This window comes from Chaetodon trifascialis, chromosome 10 (genome assembly GCF_039877785.1).
Source record: "Chaetodon trifascialis isolate fChaTrf1 chromosome 10, fChaTrf1.hap1, whole genome shotgun sequence".
NCBI classification, from domain to species: domain Eukaryota; kingdom Metazoa; phylum Chordata; class Actinopteri; order Chaetodontiformes; family Chaetodontidae; genus Chaetodon; species Chaetodon trifascialis.
The window spans coordinates 7769254-7785315 of NC_092065.1; the positions used below are offsets into that span (position 1 = coordinate 7769254).

Consider the following 16062-nt stretch of genomic DNA (forward strand, 5'->3'; position numbering starts at 1 on the left):
GACGTTCAGGAGGCATCCAGATCAGCTGCCTCAAACCCTCAACCCCTTTCAATGGAGCTGAACATGGAGTTGCAGAGGAAAGCACAGGACAGACAGACCGATGATGATTATTGTTGTGTAGCTGCATGCAAAATAGCATGTACAGCCCTCACTTTTTCATACTTTATATGGACTAATTTGCCTAAACCTCGCAGGCCTTCAGACTGTGGTGGAAAAACAGACAACAATCAGGTGAAGGAAACTTTTAGTTTCTTGAAAAGTTGCTCCTGAGGCTAGAAGTTCTAGGGTCTTTGGGTGGAAACGTGGCTTAACTTCATGGTAAAACAAAACCAAGGCCCCAAGCCAGGCCTGTGATTGGAGGTCCCAGGTGTTGGAGCCTCCACCACCACGTCTGCTTGTGTTAAAAAAAAAAAAGAAAAAAAAAAAGAAAGAAAGAAAGAAAGAAAGAAAGAAAGAAAGAAAGAAAGAAAGAAAGAAAGAAAGAAAGAAAGAAAGAAAGAGGGTAACTAGAATTATAAACAATACCTATACTGATTGCTGATGAGGCAAACTTATAAATAAATTAATCCACCGTGAAAAAATAGCTCTTGGCAGGCAAATTCCTTGAGATTGGAGACAAACTTAAAAACTGCATTTTTAAGGCTTCATGATAAAATTACAATAACTTATAATGAGTGAACAACACATTTTTAAGCTTTTACAACTCAATCTCTGAATGCAACTTGCTAGAGAAGAAGGAGCTGAATAAGGCAGGTGGCTCCCTCCCCAGTGTGCCAGTCTGCCTGCTAGTGTTGAGGCTGTGAGGAAGGAGGCCTGACTGTGAGAGGATCTGGGTTGTGTAGGAGGTGCTGGGTTGACTGCAGTGCTGCGGGGGAGAAAACACGGTCACCATTCCAACCTCGCAAAGATTGCATCTACTTTCTACTGTGAACTTCTGCTAGCTGCTGTTTCCCAACACTGTGCTATGTTGTAAAAATAGCTTCCTTTCTCACACACGCTCATATTGATGCATATGAAACGAAGTGTGCCTAAAATTTTAAAAAGGCGCTTTCCTTCTGCACCAAACATGGTTTATCATTTGGAGATTAGCATTCAGCAAACTCTTGCATGTATGAAACATTTTCTTGCAAATCTATTAACCCTCAGACCCGCTTACTTCAAACTCTAATGCAACTGGGCTTTTGAAATAGATTTTGCAATTAAATTACATTTACACTGAGACATCAAGTGAAACTCAGCCTATGTTGATGAGGCACTGATTTCATCTGAGAAAGGCTGGAGCTCTTAAAAAGCCATTGTGATGCTCTCATTGCCAATGCAGCTCATTAAAAGCGAGGCCTTTGGAACTGTGTCAGTGTGTCAGTGTGACAGCGGCAGCAACAATAAAGCCACGGCTCCGTTCGTCGCAGCACACTTTAACACTCAGCCGAGTCGCAATCTGAAAACAGACACCCTCAAGCTTTATTTACAAAAACACAGCTAAGGGCTTGTTTGTTGACTGGCTCTTCCACTCTGGCTGATACGACTTGTGTTTTCTTTGGATACGAGCTCTGAGGAATGACGGTTAGTTACCTAGTGTCACTGCAGCGGCTGCATTCATGGAGCTTCTTATCGCTCTCCTCCCCAGGGCCCGGCCGTGCGAGCTGTGGAGCAGGGAGGTGTGAGTGTGTGTCACCCTTCCCATCAAACGGCTGTCAGGCCGGGCTTATCATGGGAGCTGCAGGGGGTGCCTGCTGACCTGTGGAGTGACACCCAGCATGGCCGCCTCACCCGGGGGGCTTTGTGTCACCCCGACACCCCCAGCGCCACCCCTCCTCCTCCTCCCTCGACGCACACACACACGGCCTGATCTCCTGACCTACTCCAGCGTCGGCCATCTTCTCACACACACACCTGTCACAGACAATCCACACCCTCTGAGGCGCTGCGCTCATGCAGAGGTTAAAGCATGAAAGTAAAAGCGATGTAAGAAAAGCAGGGAGGTAGAGTAAAAGACAGAGAAAGAGTGAAAAAGGGCCGCCGCCGAAAGCATCTGCCACAGGAACCGGAGGCTCTGTCACCTCTTCTTATCGACTATAGATCACGCTGGCAGCCCCTGCCCTGACGCCATCCTATTTCTCCAAATGTCAGTGGCGATGCTGGCGCTGATATCTTGTGGCTGGGGGAAACTGGACGCTGAACACATTGTATTGTACAGATAACAGAAAGCCTGTGTATGCTGTCAGCGAGGAGAGGACCTTGTTTTTGTCACCATGCAGCAGCAGCAGCAGCATTGAAAGCACCCACAAAAACACAGATCACTGATTTACAAGCAATGAAGACAATAGCTTGTGTATTGTAAAGTTTTTTGATGACATCATTTAGAGCTCAGTGATGCTTCATTATCTTAAATCAACTGTCAGCGGATTTGCATCCTGGTGATTCAAACATATTTTGTTATCATTTTGTGAATTTATATGATGTAAGTCAAGAGGTAAGGTAATTAGTTATTGATGGATTTCCTTCACATTTTGAATTAAAGCCTAACCGAGGGTCACAGGTCATTGCACTAAACATCAATTGTTGCACCAATATTTTACTTTTGTGAAAGTTTGGAAAAATATCTTTAATTATTATCTATTAAGAGTTTAATCAAAGAAGGTGCTTCATCAGGACTGTGTGTGACAGCGGTGTCTCCGGTGGTTGACATTTTTTTATTGATTGGTTTGTGAACATCAAAAAGGCGGGTCATATCAAGTGTGAGCCTGTCAGAGGCAAACACAGAGAGAGGGGGAAGTGCATGAAAGTCGGACAGAAACCTCAATCCATGAGGGAGCCTTTTGTTTAGTCTCTGTCTGCATGTATCTGTTAACCTAAACCAACTGTGTGAGATGTGTGAGCGACATGCAAGAGGATGTCGTGCCTGGATCCAACACTGGCGACCAATCAAACTCACACAGGATCCCCATCCTGTCTTTGGTGTGGGCAGTCGTTGGCACTTTGTGTATGCTGCTGCCTTGAAGTAGCCAGTACGGCTTCAGGGTTTGGTGGGAATTAATTCTTTCTGTGCTGTGACACTGGTAAAAACAGTTTATGCATTGCCAAATTCTGACTGGTGCACTAAAATAGCAGATATCGCCTTTTCCAATAGGGCTTTGGAGACAGACAAAGCCAAAATACTGAAACATCTCATGTGAAATAACCAACACTGTCCTATTTTGGGTAGATAATTGTGTTTTCATGTCAAACTACATCATTTATAGTAAAAAGTTGACTGTAGAAATGCATTTTCAAGCCTTTAAGCTTCAGAAGGACCTAATGTTTCATAGTCATTATGATTGCTGAATGTATTGAATGTGCTTCTTGCTCAATTTTCCCCCCTTCCCAGCATACAATCCCTGCTAATTGGGAGGAGAAGGGAAGATGCGTTCTTGTGAATGGCAATAAATTAATGAGGACCCTTCTGTCTGCTTAAACTCAGATAATCAGCTAAGAGGCACCCTGGATGCAGATGCACAGCCCCCTGCGTGTACCCATAGCTCTTTATTTTCATCAATGTTTGTAGTGAAAAGCACAAGCTGTCAAGTCTGCTCTCACTCTACACGACACACACACACACACACACACACACACACACACACACACACACACAAGCAGAAGTTCAGAGCAGAATTTAACAGTCCAGAGTCTCCAGTCTCCGCGTACACACACACACACACACGAACACAGTACGATGCGACACACACGCATACATACTTGCACCAATCAAGCACAGATGCAAACCAATTTAGACAGAGACACAAATAATTCTGAGCGCGCACACACACATTTCTATGCACACAGGCATGCTCATGTTTCCATAAACAGTCATGCTTGCACACACCAGAGTTGCGTGTATAGAGGGGAAAAAACAGCAGCTTTGAAATGCATGCTGTCATGTTCTGAGTTATACTGAGGGCAACAAGTCGTGGCTCATAATAATGGGGGCAGAAAAATATGCCTCCTTTGTCCTTTGTTTACTGGCAGAGATATGGTAACAAACAAAAAGCCTCGGACAGAAAATATTTCATATCTCCCAAGCCACAGTAACATGCCATTTCCCAGCTCTTTACACACACACACACACACACACACACACACACACACACACACACACACACACACACACACACACACACACACACACACACACACACACACACACACACACACACACACACACACACACACACACACACACACACACACACACACACACACACACACACCATTTGAGTCATTGTATACCGGGTTCAATTCATTAAATAGACGCTCTGGTTCACTGGGGATTTGCACTGAGATACTCAGGCATGTAGTTCATTTTCTCCGTCGCTCCTCCAGTCTGATTGAAGTTGACGGCCTTTGATCCTGACGAGCATGTGAAAGTAAAACATGCGCTAAGACAAGGCTCTGCGTTGCTCATGGGTGACGCCATGCTGATGTCATCCTCATCTGCCAAAGTGAGATTTAGCCAGAGTGAAATTACTTTTATCCCAATGAATTAACGAGGTGATGGAAACAAAAAAAGGAAGGTGAGTGAGTATAATGACCTCCAGGACTTTGTTTGCCTCCATAATTGGTTTCTTGTTGTTTCTGTGCACGTAGTACATCAGACGATAACCTCCTTTCACAGCCCCTTGTCTGAATATCTTAGAACAGCAAACAGCCAAAACAAGTACTTCCACGTCCGACACCTAGCAGTGAGATGTAGAGAAATTTGTTCTGTGATAAACAGCTTTAGTTCCCTAAGGAAAACGGTATGTCATGGTTTGTTTGTGCAGCCCTTCCTTGGCGGTAGATGTGAGCGAGATGAAAGAAATCAGTACAGGCGGAAGCACATAGGGGAGATAAGGCTAATTTTGAAGAGCTATGCTCATGTCAGGCTGGAGAGAGTGCAAGGGGGCAAGGGGGTCCGGAGACTTGACATGTGGCTGAAAAGGTCAGCTGGGTTCTTATTGAGATAAGAAACAGATGAAAAGGAAAAGGTCAATTCATCAGCTCCCTTTTTAAATCCTCCTGCTCCTCCACGGTGAGATTTAGTGGCCTGACTGATAAAAACCATTGACTTCTTGTCTCGTGGCAAATGTGGCATCATCTGTATCCGAAGAGTACAGTGCACACATCCGGGCCAAAATGTATCTGGATTCAACTTCCTTTTTCATTTCCTCTCATCTAAAACAACACTGTGTTTAAGAAAACAAACTATTTGAGCTACAGTAATCTGTTAAACAGGAGCAGTCAAGCGTTTGAATGTGTGATTCAAGCAAATTAAGACAATGAAATCTCCAGTCACACACAGAGTGTGAAGCTGTGGTTATGCAACACTCTCTGCAGCATCTTCAGCCTGATAAGTAAGGGAATAGCATTAGACAGCTGAGAGGGGAGCTATAGAGTGGGGAGGTAAATACTGCTCCTTTGTAAACAGCCTAAGTGGAAAAACATCATCTCAGCATATTTAGATCTCAATTTCAGCCGCTGGGAACCCTGAGCCAGACAGCGACGGAGCTCGCAGACATCCATTTGTGTTGTAATCAAACATGGTTGGCTGACAGATTGGGCTTCTGGTTAGAGGCTGTAGGATGAAGCGCTGGAACTGATGATGGAATGGGGCTGACTCAGAAATATGGTTCTTTATATTAGCAGGGCATGAGAAGGGTTTGTGTGAGCATTCATCTGTTCATCTTAGCTTCAAAAAATATGGACCTTCGTATTGAGTCTGAATTGTAAAAGCAGCACAGAAAACCCAGATTATATTTCAGGCTGATCTTTGCTGGGCGGACAAAAGATCAATCAGGCAGGACGTTTTTTCCTCTCCTCCCCCTCTTTCTCTACTTCTATCAATTTTAATGGTTGAGGGACATCCTTCAAAAAAACATAATGGAAGAAGAAGATGGATGAGAACATTTGTAGCTAACCGTCTGGAGATAGCGCTGAAGATGTGGTGCAGGGTGAGAGCAGAGTTCAGCCTCAATGTGCCATCAAAGCCATCACAGACACATGCACACTGCTGCCTGCAGAAGCATCTTCCTCCAGTGTGAATTCAGATTTTTATAATAAACCTGCCAGCTAACAATTCTTTTCATTGTTGAGCTCCTGATTATTTCTCAATTTCACAATTCAATGCTTGGTGTTTAAAATGTCAGAAAATAGTGAAAAATATCTGTCACAATTTCCTAAAGCTGTAGCTGAGGCCCTCAAATGATCAACCAACACTGCAACACTCAAAAATATTCAGTCTACAGTCAGACAAAACAAAGATAAGCAGGAAATCCTCACCATCAACGAGCTGAAAGCAAGGAAATTTGGCTTTTTTGCTCAATGAATCAAGCATCAATAATTGCTGATTAACTTTCTTTTGCCTGATGAATCAGCCACTGCTTCTGCCGGGAAGCAACTTCAAAATAAGTGTTGCAATAGGGAGCAAAAGCCCACACTATAGATAATGAGATCCATTGATGATCGTATTGTCTATTACAAAATGCTCCTTCCTGTGTCATGGTTGACTTCTCTCCTGTTACTTTTATATATACACAGGTTTGTACCTTTACTAATAAGTTTTTTGTATTGCACCTCAAAGTGCTGACTGAAATAAGACCAAAACATTGTCAAGCGAATAACAAAAAGATGGAGCATGTATGGCAAAGGAAACAGAAAAGGGCACAAAATGCTTCCATAAGAAACACCAGACTATATATGAATAATTGTGAGACAAATATCACCTGTTGTTCTTCCTGACAAGTATGAGGGAAAGTTTTTAACAGAGAAACATATTTGATATTTTTTTGAAACGATTGAACAGTGACTGTCTCTTGACCATTCAAGCTTTGAAAGTGCTCCAAGTAACATTGTCTATGCTGAAAATGAACTTTCAGCGCGCTGCACACCGAGGATTACTCCTCTCCCACTTTGCAACTCTATAGACTAAATGCATAACTAATGCCCTTCCTCACAAAGATAACACAAATGTAGACCGGTGCTGGCTTTCTGTATGTGATGATCCATGCAGCACGGTGCAGCTTGCCAGCCCTTTTCTCAGGAAGCCTGGCTCTTGTGATAGCTGCTCAACCTTTTATTGAATGCATATCCATTACACACATGGCAAGTGGCTTCGCAGGCGCAGCAGCAAGTCAGCTGTGTCGTCCTTAGACCCGCTGCGGTCCACAGGTTCCACATCTGGTGTTACCACACAGAGCGGAGTATCCACTGTGCTGCAGGACCAAGCTCCTGGGAATCGCCCTTAACCCCAGGAACAAATGAATTTCAGATCTGCTTCATTTCACAAACGCCTGTCCCGTCGTCAACCCGGTGACACTGCTCAACATGACGTCGCTAAACTCCGACATTCCATTACAGTCAGCCTCCCGAGCGCTGTCACACTAAAATTCATGAACATGGCTTTCTGGCTTTTTAGTTACAATATTCACTAAGACTGTTTTTGTTTCCTGTAGACAGATATGTGCGTGTGTCGCCTGTGTGTGTGTGTGTGTGTGTGTGTGTGTGTGTGTGTGTGTGTGTGTGTGTGTGTGTGTGTGTGTCTGGGCTGTGTGTGCGTGCCTCATTCTCATTCATATGCATCAGCAAGTTATCAGGGACTGCTGTGCCTCATTGAGCTGAGAAGCTGCTTTCCATTTATTTCTGAAATGCAGCAGAGAGTGATTCTGCTACCGTCTAATAAAACTTACACTTTAAAACTGGCTATGCTGCCTTCAAAACTTCTAACACAAAAAGACTGCTGGGCTCATTGGAAAATTACAAAACAGGATAATGAAATACAGAGGTTTTTGTACGCAGCACATCTGAGGATGAAATTCATTATCCAGCAATCTAAAAAGCGGCTGGCTGCTACTGTTGCCTAGCGGTGGCGTCCCATCACTAGTTCTGACACCGAAAGGAGTCCTAATGCGTCCTTTTGTTTTGACTGCAACCCTATTTGCAAGAAAGACTTCTGCCAAAAGACAATGCAGACCATTAATGCATCGACACACAGAAAATTTCATCCTCTCCACATAACTCTGAGCTATGCAGCGTTGCTCCTCTCATCAACATCTGCCATCCTGCTAATTAGCCCCAAAAAAGCCACACATCACTGGGTTTCAGTGGTGCACAGACAATGTGTGACACTCACGAGGGGAGCTCACGGACACAATGGGAATTACAAAGCTGTGCCAGATCACAGAGCGAATCAACTACAGTATGTTATTGTCTGCAGAAATGTCCTGAGCAGCAGCCTGGTGGAGAATGCAGGCTGTAAGAGTGCGGTGGTCTAGCGTGAGAGTGGCTGAACTTTGGGTCAAAAGGTTTAACAAGGTTTCATCCTTGTTGACCAAAAATGAGAAAAAAGACTTCCCACTTCTTCTCCTCCACATCAGGACAATCATTGGAAGGTTAACTGGAGTGGAATCCAGCAGAGAGCAGGCTGGAGCAAAGGTTGAGACAAATGTAATCAAAGGAGACGAGAGATCAGAGGAATCAAAAAAAAAGAGAGAGACAGTAAGACAAAGAGAGAACGATGCACAAGGAATGATCAGCAGTAGGTATAAAAATAAGACAGTGGGAGGAAAAAGAGCAAGGCTTCAAGAAACAGATTCCTGTGTCCTCTTGTCCAGGCAGGAAAGCTGATACAATAAATAAAAAATGTCACCATGCGAGATAGCTTTGCAGGCCGGCTGAGAAAGGTGAACACATTTCCATGCAGAACACCCGCAGCCGTGAGAACAGAGAGAAAAGGGGGATGGAGAGAGAGTGAGGGAGCCAGCTAGTCATAAATCTCCCACAGCTAGTGGGGTCAGGCAGACGGGGGAGAGTGTCAAAATTGTTTCTGGGTGTGAAGGGAAGGGGAGGAAGGTGGCTGACCAACCACTGAGACTGACTCCTGCTCCTCGAATCAACCTGCTGCAAGGCCGGTCAGTCACGCTGTGACACCGGCAAACCACCTCCATCTCATTTGCATACGCACATTCACCAACTCTGCATAATCACAAGAGTATAGCAGCGAGTGTGTGCGTGCGTATGTCTCGGCGTGTGTGCTTCTGAACAGCAGACAGACAGAACACAAAGACAGAATAAAGAACTGGGCAAGAGTGAAAGAAGAAAACATGAAGCGCGGGCGAGAGCTGAGCAAGCTAGACAGATGAGACGATATGTGTAAGAAAGAGGATTAGGTTGCCGGCGGTGTGAGCGGCGAGCGCAGCTTCCTGCTGTCAAAACACACTTTCTCCTGACCACAAAGACACAGTGACACACTTCTATAGCTGCAGGGGGAGCTCCACTGCCTGGAGGAGACTCTCCTGACTGTCTGTCTTCCTCCTCATTTTCCACCAGGTGTGTTGCTGTTTTTATGTATTTGCTGTGCTGGAGCCGAGGCCGCGCTGCTTGTTTTGTTTGTCTCTGAGGACGTCTGAGCGTCTGCACCAATATGTACATGCAAGACTGTGACAAGAGGTGGTTTCACTATGAGGTAAGTGGGCTTTTTTATGACAGCTTCTCGTTCTCCCTCTTTCCTCCTCTTTAGTCTTCTACCTGCATTAATGAGCTTTCACCTGTTTGCTCCCTCCTTTAATTTCCCTCTCACCTTTCCCTCCTCCCTCTCTTGCACTTTCTCTATCGACTGCATCTTTAACGGCTTACTCTCTATTCCCATCCCAGTCTTTATCCTCCATGCTCTATATCCTTCCCGCCTTCCCTCCCACAGTGGTGATCAGAAAGTAGGTGCTGATGTTGCAGCTCCCTCCTGAACCAGCTCGGTATATCAGTGGGTGGACAGACATGCCAAAGAGCTCCTGTCAACAGCGAGTGTGCCCTGGAGACTGGCCCACTTGGTGGATTCTGATCCCCTCTGCTAAACCATGAGAAAAGGAGTCAATGTTATTTCTTAACTGGTGTGGAGAGAGGCACAAAAGCCAAGATAAGCACCAAGACAGCACTATTTTTATGGTCCTCCTGAGGAGAGGCAGTGGCAACCTCCTCATGCTTTATGGCCCCTGGTCTATTCTGTCTGCTTGCTAATATTGAAGCAGACCATTAGTGAATGCAGCCTTCTTTGCTGCTGATCTCGAAGCTTTCACCGATCATTCACGCAGCTCCAAAATCTGACAATGTCCATCACCACACTTCTCTCAAGTTGCACATGAGCTGAAAGCTACAGGCAGCGGTTAGCTTCCCTCCTCCTCTTCCTCTCATCCTGTCTTTTCACAAGGGTAAAGAGAGACATTTCACGTCTAATTAATGCACAGGATGGTTGTATAAAATGGGTAATGAGGCTGTGATCACAGTGGCGTGAAGGCAGGCGCTACTGTGGGGGGAGCACTACTCCACTTCCAGGAGACACTGAGCTTCACAGTTATTAGCCTGTCACAGGAAGAGGGCTGACGGGGAGACTGGAGGTGGTGAGGTGAATGCTTGTTTATCTGTTCTGCTAACCCGCAATCTGAGATACTGTCCTCTGCCTATTTGTGTCAACTCACGGCATGCCCAGGATTAATTAATCATTTAGAAAGCATGTGTTCATTTCTCATAAAAATGCAGAATTACTGTGTATCAGAAGTCTAACAATTACAAAAACACAAACATATATTGCATTTGTGGGCTGAGATCAAAATTACTGAGGCGCTCCAAGAAGTTAAAGAACAAGCCTGCTGCCACAACGCTGAAATGTCTCAAAGTGGCAAAAGACAACTTTTTTGAATATGTTCAAAGACACATTCTGAACATCATCCAAAGACTCAGAAACTGGTGCAAAAACATCATGTGTATTTTTATTCATGTCCAGGTAGCCCATGCAGCCCATTCATCCAATAGGATGAATGGACTAGCTGCTCTCTGAGCAACTGCCCGTTACTCAAAACACATCTGCTGGTGAGCGTCTCTCTCCAATATGCTGCCTCACTTTCATTTTGTCTATTAATCCCTCATTCATACCTTTTGAATATTCTCCCTGAAACACTCCCAACAAGGGTCCTGTCTTGGCTTGAAACCTATTTTGGAAAACAGGCAGCAGCAGCAGGCTGAAAGTGCTCTCCTCACATAATGAATCACACACAACAACACACACAAATCGATGCCCGAGTCGGCCGTGCCTCCGCTCACCTGTGCAATCTCATACAGCAGCTTGTAGTGTTCCTCTCGCTTCTGTAAAGTGCACAGATTGCAGCCCATTATAGCCGTCGTGGAAACGCCAGGCGTCCAATTCTCCCCGAGTAGTGGTGGTACGGACACAGGGGGTCACCCTCCACACCGGAGCGCTGGTTCTCATCAGTCACTCCTTAGCAGGCATCTCTTTCAGGCATCCCATTCACACACAGGCATCATAAACAAGCCCAGCTCAAAGGAACAGAAAGCTCCAGCTGAGTCGAGCGGATGGAGGTTCAGATGTGAACAGTGTGGCAGCAGCTTCAGCAGTGGTACAAGTGGCAGCATCAGCCGGCGTTTCTCCTCTCTCGCTCCCTCTATTTCACAGACTCACACACACACATGCACACACTCGCATGCCGGAGATGTGACTCGCGCTCACTGAGACACTCCCCCCTTTTTCTCCGCCGTGTCGGCGCACATGACTACGCTGAGACCAGCTCATGAATAATGAGGGGGAGGCACTCTGATATTCATGAGGGAGGCGGGAGCCGGGGAGGAGACTGCGAGGAGGGAGGAGTGTGTGTGAGCAGGAGCACTGGTTCATTAAAACTGAGGCAGTTATACAATAAGCTCCTTTGTGTGAGCAGCTCCAGTGAGGAGCAGGACAGACCGAGCTGAGGCGACACTCTGGAGGCTTTCTGAGGGTTATGGGTAACCTGCCTGCATCTGAGGTTATTCACTGAGCGTTTATCTGCTTCACAAGGGGCGGATGTGTCACCACGTAGTGGTTTTTTTTGGTTTTTTTTTGAGGGAAATGAGGAATACAACCTCACGGAGTGATCAGGCGGTAAATACCATTACAGCACATGATGGCTGGTTTAGCACTGAAATAATTTGGTCATTAATCAACTAATTGATCCCCAGAAATTTCATAAAACAACAATTTTGATAAATTGCTAAACAAGCAGAAATGCTTGCTGTTTTTTCTCCGTTTTATAATCACTATTTGAGGAATATCTTTGTTTTTTTGGACTGCTGGTCACTTTTGGCATTTTTCACTATTTGTGGATATTTAACAGGCTAAACAAAAATAATCACCACATTAATCAATAATGAAAACAAACATATTGTAGAATATGTAGATTTCCTTACATCCTATTTAATTCATATAATTAAGAGCTGGAAAAAAATGACTAATTATTTTCATAATTGTTTGTTAAAAATCTGCTTTTCTGCATCTTATGTGATAAATAACCTAATATCTTTAGTCTTGAAGTCTTGGTAAGACAAAACAAGCAGCCCACGACATCAGGAAACTGATGAGCATGTTTTTACCATTTTCATACCTTTTATAGAGCAAAAGTGAATGAATTAATTAAGAAAATAATCTGCAGATTAATCGACACTGAAAACAGCTTCAGCATTCTAACTTTGACATCATCACAATCGATGGACAGTATTTCAGTACAGTTAATGGACCTCATTGTAGTGTCAAACTGGCATAATGTAAGAAGAAAACAAATGATTGCATATTTATAACTCTCTAGGCACTACAGGTGTCATTGATAATGGGGGTCTTCACAGCAAATTGGCAATCAGCAAAGCTTTAGACTTCAGAGACAATCTATCAACCAGCGCCTTCCCTCAAACTGCGATAATTGCGACACAATAGACCTTGGCTATTGTCTCCACCATGGAGTCCCCTTTCGCTAGCAGGAAGCTGCACTAACGAGCAATAATTGTTAACAAATTGGCCTCCCAGCCAACAGCAGGGCTTGCTGTGCAGTATACAGCTAAGAGTAGATGAGCGCTCATCAGCTGGTTACTGGGCATCTCACCCCCCGGGGACTCCATAATCCGATTTTCTGGGCTTTAATTTTGCTCCACTGCCTGGAGGCTAGCCAAACAAGAGACCTACATCATAACGCACCATTATGGTTAATACCATCCAGTATCCTGCCTCTTTGTCTCCACCACCCAAACCGTCCTCGCTACCATCCGCTCCTCGTCCTGAAGAAGCCATAGGAGTGGGTTTTCTGCAGTTGCCAGGCAATATCAAATCCATGAAGAGCTGTTCACTAAAGTGTCAATTTGACATCAAAGGGTCTTGTTGGGAGACGGAGGAGCGGGGATATAATATTGCATTTGATGAACAGGGGTGCTATGTTTGCTTGTGGTACAATGGACTGAAGAAAATGTGAGTCAGAGGCAGTCTGCTGAAATTGTATGTGGAGGACTGGAAGCGATGAAGTGCTTGTGAGTGACAAGGAGCGCGTGTCTAGTTGTCTACAGTCAGCACAGATGGAAAATGTAGAACCATCGAGAGTCGAATGCAATGTCCTCCCTGCATAGAGAGACAAATATCAGACTGAGGAAGTGCTGACAGTATCCAATATCAGGACGCATGAGGAAGCGTACTCAGGGTCCAGGTCTGGATGACCATCGCTCTGTGATGCTGCACTCACTGACCCCGAAAGGTTAAGATGCTCATCGGTCACCCAAATGGTCTTTCTCATCATTTGTGCAGCAAGACTGATACAGTAGCCTCTGCCTGCGGTCAAGCAGCACCTCTCGATGGGACATGCAGAGTGAAGGATGCTCCTTGAGGAGTGCATTAAGACTGATAAAAGCTCTCCTGCGGTGCTTTATGGCCGCGGGTTTTACATTGTGACGGGGTGAATTTACCTGAGACTGCATTACCAATGCGACCTGAGGGCAACATGAGCACATTACAGATACATTTAGTAAAGGCATTTACATTGTGACGAGGTGAAGCTGCACTGGGTGTATAAATTGTCTCTCTCTCTCTCTGGCTTTTTATGTGAAAGTTAAGATCAGGGTGAACAACATAAGCAACTTTAGAAACCTTTTTGTTGAACATTTGTATGGAGATCGAAAGTAGCTATTGTGCTTAAAGTCTGCATTTCATATTGATGGTCACTGATTCGGTCTCCTTCTCATGCCCTTTCGACTACCCTGCTGTCCTTTTCCTACTGTCCAGCGGTCATTTATCATCCGGTCTGCCCTTTGCCTGCTCAGGTAGAAACAGACCCTCAATCGTGTTCATTCTCTCAGTTAATGGGCCTCACATCGCTGGGCATGGAGAAGAGATTTGTCCTCACCATGATGGGTGTATTTGGAGGTTTCTTCAATTGCATTTCTGACAAACTGATATTTGAGCTCACCTCAAACCTGGAGGTATAACCTTCAGCCAAGTGTGTAATGTAGGTATATGGTCGAGTTGTAAACCCTCATGCCCGCAGACATACCTGCTTAATGCTCATGCAGCAATAGAGTCTTTTACTCTGGATGTCTGCCACACACATGCACAGTACAAACAACATACAACTGAAAAATGAGCAGCAAAAACCCCACTGATCTGGACGCTGCCAGCGTGGAAAGTGAAATCACAATCGGTGCCCACAAACTGGATTTGTATGGATTTCTCGTCATAGGATAAATATCGCCGGCCACCACTCACCAGAGCACAAAAGTTGGATCAATTCAGTATTCGTCTGCATCAGCCTGGCATGCATCCCATCTGGATGACTTTTAAAGTAGGTAAAACACAGAGTGTATTTTTCATTTCCACTCTGGTAGTAAGTTTTCAAGACAACTCTGGCTGCCAATCATCCCTATTGTCAGGGAAGCGCTTGACGGCGGCTTCGGTGAAAGAAGACGCTCGAGCAGTTGATACTTCATCACAAACAGGAGATGAGTATTATTCAGTCAAACAGGCACTGCAGCTTAGGTTTAGGAGAGAAACGTGGGGATCATCCCAGGCTAGTGGAGCAGATATCTGCATTTCAACACTTGTGTGAGGCTTATGGTAACCTTGACAACAAACAGGAGAGCATCTTCGTAGAGCTGGAGATTTAATAAGAAGCACTTATTGCTGTGATTACTTGTCTATGGCAATGTCTGTCAGGAATATCAAGAGTCCCTGCAGTGTTTAATACATAAACAGGTTTATTAGGCCAGCTCTGACACACCGGGTGGGCTGAAATCTCTTTGGTGTGAGCAGCGAAGATTGAAATCCTGCTCACGTGAATGGGGCGCCGTGGGGATCGGAGAGTGGTTTGTGATGTGACGCGTGGCTCAGATCTGATCGCCCACTGCCGTTGCAAAGCAGCCGCTCCTCCCGGGTATCCATGTGACCTGATTTGGGAGTAATTAAATGAGTCCCGTTTGTGAATGAATCATCGTTGCAGCCTGCTTCCTGCGATGACAGCTTTGACGGGAGTTGGTCCAGCATGCGCGCACGAATGCACAGGTGGGTGCTTCAAAGCCAGCGTGGCCAGACCGTGGGAAGCCAACCAAAACATCTTTCTCAATGACAATAAATTATTAAAAAGGCTTGAATCTTTAATTCACGTGGGAACATGACCAGGGATAAAAATAGCACATTGCCTTGCTGCCTTGCATGATAATGTATGCAATGTTGCCTTTCAAGCAATCAACATAATGGCTGTCTAATTCAAAGCCTGAAAAGCAATTTAAACTCGTATTTCTGCCCACACAAAGTGTCCACCGCTTTTTTTTAATTCACACAAATTACACCGATTAATTATGAATTACTGGGTTGAATTACCTTGTGATTAGCATGTTTAGCTAATAATATGACATTATCTATGTTTCTGCCTCATGAATGATCAGTAACTTTTTTATGGGCATAGCACAAAATCCCCTCGTTGTTTCACATAACATAATGGTGACATGTATGTAAAAGATAAATTCTGAAATTAAAATTCACATTTCTTGCTGCAAATGAGTCTCTTATCTGAGACATCACAACACCTCCGAGGAGTTTTCCCTACATTTATGCACACAGCAGCACATGACATACTGTACACACCGCACACAACACAACAGACATCCTACATGAAATCAGGTTAACCCTGACGCCCCCCCTCTGTCTGCATTGAGATGAAACAAAGTGCACATCAGACAGGAAGCTCCAGCTTTTCACTATCT

General features: G+C 44.8%; 1 protein-coding gene across 2 annotated transcripts in view; it reads right to left on the minus strand.

Annotated features, from left to right (window-relative positions):
• Positions 1-16062, minus strand: part of LOC139338147 (PDZ domain-containing RING finger protein 4-like) — a 119232-nt gene that overhangs the window by 38989 nt on the left and 64181 nt on the right. The window contains exon 1 of one of the 2 annotated variants that reach the window (XM_070973089.1): positions 11104-11519. The exons of the other annotated variant lie outside the window; for it this stretch is intronic. Within the exon in view, the coding sequence (XP_070829190.1) occupies positions 11104-11172 (69 nt within the window). The 5' untranslated portion in view covers positions 11173-11519. Of the gene's footprint in view, positions 1-11103; positions 11520-16062 lie in introns of those variants that run through there. 2 annotated transcript variants of the gene reach the window in all.